Source organism: Lineus longissimus, chromosome 2 (genome assembly GCF_910592395.1).
Source record: "Lineus longissimus chromosome 2, tnLinLong1.2, whole genome shotgun sequence".
Lineage (NCBI taxonomy): Eukaryota > Metazoa > Nemertea > Pilidiophora > Heteronemertea > Lineidae > Lineus > Lineus longissimus.
The window spans coordinates 27545205-27555787 of record NC_088309.1 but is presented as its reverse complement, the minus strand read 5'-3'; the positions used below and the strand labels follow the sequence as shown (position 1 = coordinate 27555787).

Below are 10583 nucleotides of genomic sequence, written 5' to 3'. Positions count from 1 at the left end.
TCCAACACAACGCACCGAATTCCCGCTGCAGGAACAATGTTCCGGTTCGGGACATGTTTGTCCCCAGGAAAATTGAACAAGGACGAAGCAAAGCACCAAATACAACATGGTCCGAGCCATACTGCTTTCTCTTGCTTAACCTCTTAACTTATTCTACCGGTACAATCCCAAGTCGGCGTATGGCAAGTTCAACTTTACTCTGGCGCAACTCCTTAGGGAACCTATATTTACCAGGTGAGAAGGCGGAACTTACGAAAGCTAATGATATCCAAATGAATGATTTCCTGAATAAGTTTTGTCTTACAGTCAATAACGTCCACAGGACCAGTCCTGTACCTGTGACTAACACACAAACTTGTGAAAGAATGACCTTGAACTCCAATCCGATTACGTAACACGAAAATGCTATTACTGGCTGTTTCAACAATGGGTATGACCATATTTGATTAGAAGAGGAACAACCAACCGGGACGGCTGTGCAAGCATGTGGTCACAACTTCATGCACATTAGGTAAAATGATGTGGAAGTACAGTAAATTGTGAAAACAAGCCTGACAAACATTCAAAATTCAAAATGCTGTTCTACTCGTGCATTATAAGCAAAGGGAGTCAAAAGAGAGAGTGGGGAGCGTGACAACCATACTAACACCCACACAGTGGGACACAATCCTATTCAATAATGTTATTATTGTCACTAACATGCTAAGTCGCATTCTGGGGGGTCGCATCCCTGGGGGCCAAAACTTATGTATAGACGCGATGGGATACCATGACTCGATGAGGAACGGTGGTGAAGTTGGTGATACAGGGGACAAAAGAAAACGATTAACCTATTCATTGAAACGAACTTTTCTCATTTGTACGAATTCTACTCCCCAACTACATGGTTTGTTGACATGGTCATTACTTTGGGGCGAACAATTAGTATGGGACAAACAATACGTCCTAACGACAGATAGGAGTCATGTATAGCATTAATCAGAAAGTTATGATTATTAATTAAAGCCCTTATTATATTTGTTTCATCATTCGTGGATCAGAGATTAGCTAATCATATTCTAAACCATATTTCGGAGAAAACTTGTTGCATCGTACGGTAAAACCGCATAAGAGCCGTTCCGACTGATCCCGCCGGTGGTTGTATCATGCCCACGTCATGCAAAGCACTTTGTGGCTTCAACCTTTCCCTTCCAGTTGAAATATTTGGACCAGTAGCAGACGGGGATATGAGGCGCAAGTTAAAGGAGAAATAACACACAGATAATGCGCGTGTTAGACAAATTGGTTAACGCGCTCTCCTGTTCTTGATATCTTGGTGGCCTTCGAACAGAATTGGGTCAAGTCCAAAAAGCAGTGGCGACATCTGTCGTTTACTGAGCTCACCAACCAACCAACCAAAGTAAGACATGACAGAAATGTCGGCCGAAGTCCCTTCCAATTTTGTCTTTGACGAAGAATGTGAGAAAGTGTACAATGTTGGTGGGGCGGTGAGTATCTATATTGGTATTCAACTAGGATACGAAGCCTTGCAAAAGTCACGAAGTGGGTGAACGTGCCCAGCATTGACTGTCTGACCATCCATTCCAAATAAATTTACCATGTTATTGTTATGTTGGTCCACTAGGCTACATGAGTACATGTGCATGCATGTCATTGTCAAAAGTAACATAAGTTTGAAATGCGGATGTCATTATTTCTTTCAGGAATTGGTGGTCAAAGTTCCAGGCAAGATGCAGGGACGGGGAGCACGTAAATCAAAGGGGCTGGCCAAACCACGACCGCTGCAGCAGACCTTGGTAAGAAAGTAAAGTAGTATTTTGTTTGTGTTCAAAGACAGTGCCCAATCAGTGAGTTGCATTCACAAACCAAAGAATCTGTCGTCAAATCAAGGAGAAGAAGACTCTGACACTGCCTGTCGGTCTTTAACAATAAATAATGGCTTTGGAAGAAAAAAAAAGTCCTTTTTGCGATTGTTTGAAACCTTACAGTAGTTGGCTTGGTTTTCTCAGAATGATCTGTCATTTCAAGTAATTGTGTCAGTCATTTTAATTAACACAACATATCATATTGTCTGTAATTAATAACTATCTATATGGTTGATTTCATCTTTCATAAATTCTTATTTCAGGCGCAATTGAATCGAAACAAATTTAGCTTGGAACAAGTTCGTTACGTGCCAGATATGGAAAAACGGGGTGAAGATGGAACTGACGAGGCTCGTTTTGTTTCTGGATTGAGTGGCATCGTCATGAAGTTGCCAGTTAAGCAGGTCATTGATGAAAATAATAACCTGGGACATCCTTTAGATTTGGACGATATAGGCGAGGAAATTGAAAAACAGTCATACCGCCTTAAAACAGTGGAGATCAGTGCTGAGGATATGGACGGTAGCAGTAACTCTGATGATTATGAGGATGCTTCGGAATATTTTACTCCCCAGGTAGCTGAGACAGAGCATGAAGTAGTTCAAACTCCGCAAGTAGCAGAGACAGAGACGAAACTTGTGCAAAATCGAACTCCACAGGGAGCAAAGACAGAGCCTGAACCTGTGCAAGCTCAAAAATCAGCCACAAATGATGTGCAGGACACTGAACTTGTACAAGTCAAAACGTTTGACACAGATCATGTGCGGGCAGCAAATCGTCGAGTTTTCCCAATGAGACAGTTATCGGTCATCAATGATACAATGAATCGTGTGAGAACTCCTTCAGGGACTGATCATGCTGTGGTGGATTCAAAAGTCAAGGGAAATTCTGAGGTTTGCAGCAGTGAGTAAATTGAACAAGTATTAAAGATAAGACAGCATTGTTGTGTATTTGATGTTCGCCTTGCTGTGTGGAATACAGAAAACTTTTGATCTTTGTTGTTGTTGTTATTAGCAGTGATAAACAGTGAACATCTGTTAAATTTCTCTAGATTTTACAGTTGAATCAAAGTAAACCTTTTGGAATGGGTTGCCTGTGTCTTCAACTCTTGTCCGAAATTATTAGAGATTCGTTTCTCGACTTTTATACTAATCCGAATATTGCTTGACTTTGTTGCAGGAGTGGATACAGTTGTTGAAGGCGAGCTGGAACATATGGAGCAGATCATCTATAATCTTCAGTCGTACCAGTTCCTGCACCCAGAGGTGATCTGTATGTGTGACAGTCTCAAGAAGACGGGACACAAGATTACCTCATACTTTCCTGGTAAGTTTCTCAATTGGGCAGTAAATAGTTGGATGATTTAATCACGTTAAACCCCACAAATGCCTGACTTTCGTCTGTTTAAATGTGTGGAATGAGCCATTTGTCTTCTTGTACCATATGTTTAATTCCATTAGAACTATTAAAAATTGTGCTGAGCAATGTTACAATTATAAATTTTGAAAGCAAATCTCCTATTTGTTCAAATTCTAACGTCAGAAAAGTCTTCTTTCAGCTCGGACATCCAGACTTTACACCGAGTTGAAAAGAGTTGTGAAAGGGCAAGTTCGAGGGGTTCATCCGGCCATTCCAAAACACTTGATTGCCTGTGGTGTTGTCACTCTTGAGAAGGAGCAGACCATTGGACAACTTAGTGCCGTTTCATCGAAGGCTCTATCGGAGGCGTTCACAGATGTCGTAGCAAACGAGGAGGTGGAGCAGGACAGTGAGCCTACCGCTGCTCTACTTGCTGCTGTGTCTTCCAAAGCTCTCAACAGTGCATTGACCTCAGCAGTCATAGAGAGCAACCGGCGTCCACCAATACCACAAGGCAGGGAGACCTATGGAACTAGTCAACTTGGAGCCAACCCAGGATCAGTTAGGTCTACCAAAACTGAAGCTCTGCAGAGGAAGAGTGTTTCATTTGATTCTCCATCTGCCCAGCAGCCAGACCATACCATTGGAGTCAATGCACTGAGGACACCTGGGGACAGGAAAGGAAGTGAGTTGTCACATTTTCAGTTACAGACTGCCTTACAACTCAAAATACTTGAAACGGTACATAGCAACCTCACTTACCGAGCAAGTCATTTGCTGATTTCTTCTATTTCAGTGCCATACAACCCTCCAGTAACATTCACCCTTGAGCAAAAGCTGAAGACGGTGTCTTCGTGGCCACCTTCGATGCTAGAAGGCTTTCTTAACGATTCTACAGACCCTGTTGACGCTGTCAAACGTCTTGCGACCAGTCTGGAGACAGATTGCCGCTTTGTTGTCAAAACTCTGAGATGCGACACTCGAAGTGAAACTCATACATGCACCTGCTCAGTTGCTGGTCGAAGTTTCCCTGTCGGCTATGGATTCACTGCTGAGGGTGCCAAGGTTGAGGCAGCATTGAACGTGTTGACCAACACCATCGGGGGACCAAGAGATAGGTTTATTAAGATGGAAGGTGACAAACGTTAGTCGTCAATTTTTCTTCAGGGAGCGTTTTAGTATCAATTGCCAGTCCTCGTGCCTGAACTTCTGTTGAGCGCAATGAAAGAGTGAAGGAAATTATCTGACTGTTGCGTTGTTCAAGAATTTCTTCTTGCGGGAATATTAGCCCCTTCACTTTATTTGTTGATCTTTTCTGTTGACATCACCGGCTGCTCTCAGCGGTACTTATGAATATGTTCTCATTTCAGAACCAATCAAAAAAGAGCACGTCTCTGTTGTAGTTCGGCATCAATCAGATAATGATATCAAACCTACAGGAGCTTGGCAGCCATCACTTCCCCCTCCACCCAATAGAATCGCTTCACCGACGAAATCAGTCTGCTCACCTGAAAGTACTCCAACGAGTAAGTTTTGAATTAACAATGGTCTCCTTCGGGAAGATTCTTTACACTCAGTTCCCACTGGGATTTGGAGATCAGACTGGAAGACCCCATCTGAATGTTATCAGTGAAGAAGAAAGCGTGTCGTGGATAGAGGAGTTTATTTACACTTCTCACTATGCAGTAGGATAAGACTTTGCAATAATAAGTCAGAAGTGCTTGCATGTATGTGTGGCCATGGTTACGTGTACTCAGTCTCACAGAAATATGAGGTTGTGTACTTTAATGTTTGCTTACGTATCAAAGTAAGATGAGACTTAAGCGTTATGATTGTTTATTTCAGAGTTACCCCCAGCGAGGCCTGATAGCTTATCGAAGAAGTTGCGCCTAGTCGTACGATACCCGACTCCAACCTTGCAAACATACCTGGATGACCTCTCGGACCCGATTACCTCAGTGTTCCAATTATCGTATTGTTTAGAAATGAAGCCAAAATTCATGAACGATTTGATCACTGCCAACAGTCAAGGGGAGTCGCATACCTCCATCTGCTGTATTGGTAACCTGGCATTCACTCCTGGATATGGAGCAGACGTACAGACTGCCAAGAATGAGGCAGCTCTGAATGCAATGAATGAGATACTGAGTATGGCAAAGGAGCATGCCAAGTAGACAACTGACATTGTTTTATGACAATTGTTTGATTTGTTCAAATGCAAGTGAATGTGTCCACTTTAGTGTCAGAAACAGAACATTAGCATTCACAGTGTTGAGAAGGAGTTACTGGTTCAGATGGCAACAATATTGTCCTTGTTGAAAAAAGTCAAGTTGATGATGTTTTTCTTGTGGGACGCATTGTACTTAGAAGAGATTGTAGTTGTCTTGATTAGATTAGGATGTTGAGTTATGTGTATTTCATACTGCCATTTTTCATTCAAATTCATTGCATTTATTTTGATACATTTCTTACCTGCCAAATAGAAAGTGAATCTATTTTAGCCTTAAAAACAGTTTTTGAACAGTTGATTGTGGGAAGAGACACAAATAATGTAGTTTTTGCTGAGCATAATACTGTGGTTAGATGTCATAGAATAGGAATCGTTGTTTTTACATGTACCTGTTGATTTTTATATAAAATATAAACCTTTATTTTCTTAAGCATTTTATATAGGATTAAGCCAATAACTGGTCTGTTTTTGTTGAACTCATCGGGGTAGCTTTGTCTATGAAGACCTAACTTGAATCTTACAGGTGCACATAATTATAGGTTTTATGACAGACATTTTCGTTACTGCTTTGAAGTTAAGTGTCAAATCAAAAGGTGCCCTAAGGTCTTAGACAAAGGGTCGCCAGTAATTCTTTTGCTCAAAAAATATAGGATTAAGTTTTCTGTGCAGGGCTGCCAACCAGGTACCTGTGTACATTCTGTTTTAGCATACATGTACCGACTGCGTTTTGTGAGCAGTTGCACTCCATGTTAATATCTATTGAATTGGACAAAGATGTGAGAGATAGGGAAGGCAGTTCTGCCTAGGAAACTTCGCATTTATGTTATGTAATCTCGTTATCAAACTAATCTGTTATTTTCTGAAACAATCATTGCATTTAAGACAAATAAATTCATATTGCTAATATGCTGACCTTTTTTACTTCTTGGAGAACAAATCAGCTTCATTTAGAAATGGAAGTATTCTCAGGTATCAATCAGTTGGATGAAGTTGACAGGTGTCAGTGAGTGCTGGTTGAGACATACAACAGAGGGTCCAAAATGGATGTATTTTGTTGTGAGACCTCCAACCAGTGTGTGTAGAGAGTAGACCAATGTCCTGGTTAATTAAGACTATGGAAGATGACGTGTCAATTGCTTAAAGAAAATTCACCAAATTCTGATGTGCGCCTTGAGCGGATCAACTTTGAATGTCAACCCTTGATGGGTCAAGATGTTTGTGCTGGCCAAGACATGCAGTTGGATGAGCCATTAGGAGGTAATGGGCCTTGGTTCTTCTAGCTGGATGTCCTCCTGGTTGTGACTTCCACATTGGGATGTGCTGATCAGGTGGCAATTGGCCTCTGGTTGGATGTCCTTCTGGTTGAGACGTTCACACTTATGATCGTCACCCTACATGTAGGTTGTGTTGGAAGACTTTTCCTGGTTGTGACACCGGAGTGGACAGAAGACTTACAGCTGGGTGTCCTCCTGGTTTAGACAATCACAGTCTAATACGTACATCCATTGAGTGGACAGATGGCCAAGTCAACATCCACAGTGGGAGAAGTTGGACGAGAACATGGAACTCTGCATTTTGGAGACGGCATTTCCTCCTGAGACTGTGCCCATACAGCGTTATTTACGACACATATTAAGACTGAATCATTTAGAGTATTTTCTCTTTATTAAATATTAACAAACTGAACAATGGATAACTCAATAATGACATGCACCACAGTGCAATCTTTGTCAAAGGTAGGAAGCCTATTCATTATCATCATTTGATTAAGAATGCATGTTTATCAACTGTGAGCATTTAAGCTTCCTTTTTTGGAAACCGTCCTTGGAAACTTAAGCCACCTTGAAAAGGAAGGAAAGTACTTTTGACAAAGACTGTACTAAACATTCAAAATTGACTATTTACCATAAACATAGACACAGTCATACATTGAATGCCAATTAAACATTACAGTGTCGTCACTCCAGTGACTTTATAAATTGATGAGCATGTCTTCTAAGGCCTCTGTCCAGGTGATAGCTGTAATGTTGACTGGCCACAGATTGACAGGAGATTCGCTTAAATCTGTCAATAGTGGAAAGTATGTCTTGTATTGTACATGTATGCTTGTAAGTGTGGTTCAGAATGCATCCATGAAATCAATCAAATCGAAATAAATGAACCAATAGTTTTACAACTGAGGTACGAGGCCAGTGTCAGCAAAGAAAGGAAGCATTTTTGTAAGGATCATGACAGGTTATTTTAGCTTCATCTCAATTGGGAGTAATATCCTGGAGTAATATAACCAAGTCACATGCCAATACATGGGCATACACCAGTGACACATTGAGAAGGATAATTAGTCAGTTTGTAGCAAGTTCTACGATGTGAACAGCACCTTGCCAACAAGTAGGCGACAGCCATCAGTGCAAAGCAAATGATCATTCACATGATGCTGGCTATCATGCAAACTGAAGCTGCTAAGTTATCATTCATAAGCTCCAATCAGTTCAAACTTCAACAATCTTTTAGTCCCACCATTTTACAGGCTCTCATTACAGACATACTTTCTCTTACTCTATAGGTAAAGACCATTCATCATTTGACAGACTTTCAAAGGATATATCTAAGTGCTGAATCAACTTTATTCGTAATGGCTTGTTGAAATGAATGTTCACTGTTCCATGTGTACAGGAACACATTGTCACGGGATTTAGGATACATTCGGCCATTCAATGTTCAATTTCTATACACTGTACAAGTTCTTGCAATATTATATAACACAGAAAATACAAGCAACTGCCTTAACCAACAACACTTACTGTAAATTTTACATACAGAGAATCATTTACAAGTAGGGATATACAATATGCAAGACTATGCTTCACAAATACACAAACTGGCCAACTCTGCCATGGATACGCCCAAAATCGCGCTCTAGAATATCCACCTGCTGAGTAACTAGAGCGCTTTACAAATGTCAATATTGATCGATTGATTGTACATAAAGTGAATATTTTAAGTTTCCCACTCCCAAATTCACACAAGAAAAAGTAAAGGCCCCCAATATCAATTCAAGAACAACGTCCTCCCATCAAGTTTAGACCCATAAGGTTAAACCAGTTTGTAACCTTATTCGGTGAACAACTGTTGTTGCAGTATAGAGCTACAAGTCACAGTCAACATCAAGATTTAAGCAGCATATTCTCATCATTGATTGATCTGTCAGCTGCAGCTCAGCACCATAGGAGATGTGATCTGTTCCGTGTATCGCATGCTGAGAAAACTTTAAAGACAACGATCATTCAGATCTTTAAGTCAATCAAACAGAAACTGTTTGGAAGGTTTTGGTGAAAAACTGCCAAAACGGATTATATTCCATTGCGAGTGTACAAGTTAGAAATACCTGTAGTAAAAAAAACCAATGCTAGGAGACATTGAAGCCTACAAAGATATTAATACACTTCTTGGGTGTAATCAACAAGCTATTTTTTAGTTCCACAGCATGAGGAGTAGTATGAACAATGATGTCAACCCACATCCTGAAATGTACTAAAAGTCTTCAGTCACTAACAGTCCATACTTTTGCGATTTAACTCAAAATGACACGACATTTTTATGCTACGTCTTTATCCACCTTGACTGATTTTGTTCCTTCTGAGCAAAATATAGAACAAAATGCAGAGTGTGTCATCTCAAAAGTTTTTCACAACATCAAAGTTTCCTAGATGAATCTGATATCAACTAAGAGACTTGGTCATCGCCACAATTTAGTCTCCTTAACTTGTTTGTCTGTGATCCTTCCGAACTGTCCAAGTCAGCCCGTGATGAGTCCCTCTTTTTGTTGGAATTCTGAAATTGAAATAAACATCCTACAACTGAATGGAAGAAGTATTACTGACACTTCTCAGACCAGCACCCCTAGTTTCAAATCTATTCTACATCTGTTTGTTGTAATAACTTTGGATGCCTCTTTAAGGATCCTTTTCACACCATGCAAAGATCACTTTAGATATGATTAAAAAATTCTTTGTATTAGCAGTAAGTTCAGTTACACTTCGACATCTTTGAGGATATCCTCTCAGTCTGATCAGTTCTAATGAAAAGCTGTATTGGTTTGATAGAGTCATCTAAAAGAATAGTAAAAACATTAGAAAATGCAAAAACAAATGTTTGCTCTGCCAATCAACATACCTTTTTGTCCCATTGTTGGTGCAAATATCTCAGTAAAATGTTAGTTTTTTCTGTTGTTATCACTGAAATGTAGATAATCATATTAGAAATAAACAGCAATGCAAACCATTCATTTGACATCAAACACTCAACAGTGATACTAAAAAAATGAATTTCTGGTGGTACTCAAGACTGTCAGATATTTCTCTTTATATAGTTGACAGGTGTTGAAGATATGGTTTCTGTTGTACTGATTCAGTGATTGACCTTTGGACGATTGAAATGTGCTCAGATTTGACAATTTAGCTTACCTTGCTCTGAGGGATAATCCTTTGTGGAAATATATACAGATGGTTTCCTGACCTGCAAAATAGTACAAAACATTACAATACAAAACAAATGAGCTCCTAAAATAGAAATTTCGACAAGAAAGTTATTCATGAAGAAACATTTTGTAGAAATTCTTTCTTGGATCAAGAATGGGATAGGCCAAGATTAAAGAAAGAAGACAATGTGGCAAACGTTAGTAAACTTCGATATTATTTTGGTTGAACTTTGGTTGAGTTTGATCATGATACGGAAAGAAATTCCACCCCGACTGAATGGACTCTTTGCATTTAAGCTGAGTGATTTTCATTCAAAAGCAGATTGGCCAAACTTACACTGCTTTTGCAGCTGTTGTCAGAATGATATTTGGTAAAGTTGTCCTGATTGTAGGAGGGCAAACCCTTCAAAAAGTCAGCCTGAAATAAAACAAATGGAATATAGCATATACAATGCAATATGATGTCGAGAAACGCTGGGTCAAGATCTAAACATTAGTTCATTACAATAAGGGATTTAGACACAAAGTATAGGATAAAATTAGGTTTTAAATCGAGATAAAACACACCATTCTAAAATTTTGTGTTGAACATCATCTGCACTACGTCACTTCCTGCTTTTCAGGCTGTCCTGCGCCTGCGCACTTTGTCGAT

The 10583-nt window shown here is 39.9% G+C and overlaps 2 protein-coding genes across 2 annotated transcripts; one reads left to right on the top strand and one right to left on the bottom strand.

Annotated features, from left to right (window-relative positions):
• The first annotated feature begins 1400 nt into the window (after positions 1–1400).
• Positions 1401–6330, top strand: LOC135483896 (uncharacterized). The gene is made up of 8 exons (XM_064764959.1): positions 1401–1487; positions 1704–1796; positions 2129–2768; positions 3045–3191; positions 3424–3909; positions 4021–4368; positions 4595–4750; positions 5070–6330. The coding sequence occupies exons 1-8, from the start codon at positions 1407–1409 to the stop codon at positions 5396–5398; spliced, it is 2280 nt and encodes a 759-aa protein (XP_064621029.1). The 5' UTR covers positions 1401–1406; the 3' UTR covers positions 5399–6330.
• A 770-nt stretch (positions 6331–7100) lies between these two features.
• LOC135483338 (DET1- and DDB1-associated protein 1-like) lies at positions 7101–10540 on the bottom strand. Its single transcript, XM_064764143.1, has 5 exons — positions 10499–10540; positions 10269–10349; positions 9918–9969; positions 9628–9689; positions 7101–9285 (listed from the first exon to the last, which is right to left on the bottom strand). The coding sequence occupies exons 1-5, from the start codon at positions 10499–10501 to the stop codon at positions 9178–9180; spliced, it is 306 nt and encodes a 101-aa protein (XP_064620213.1). The 5' UTR covers positions 10502–10540; the 3' UTR covers positions 7101–9177.
• Between the last annotated feature and the right edge of the window lie 43 nt (positions 10541–10583).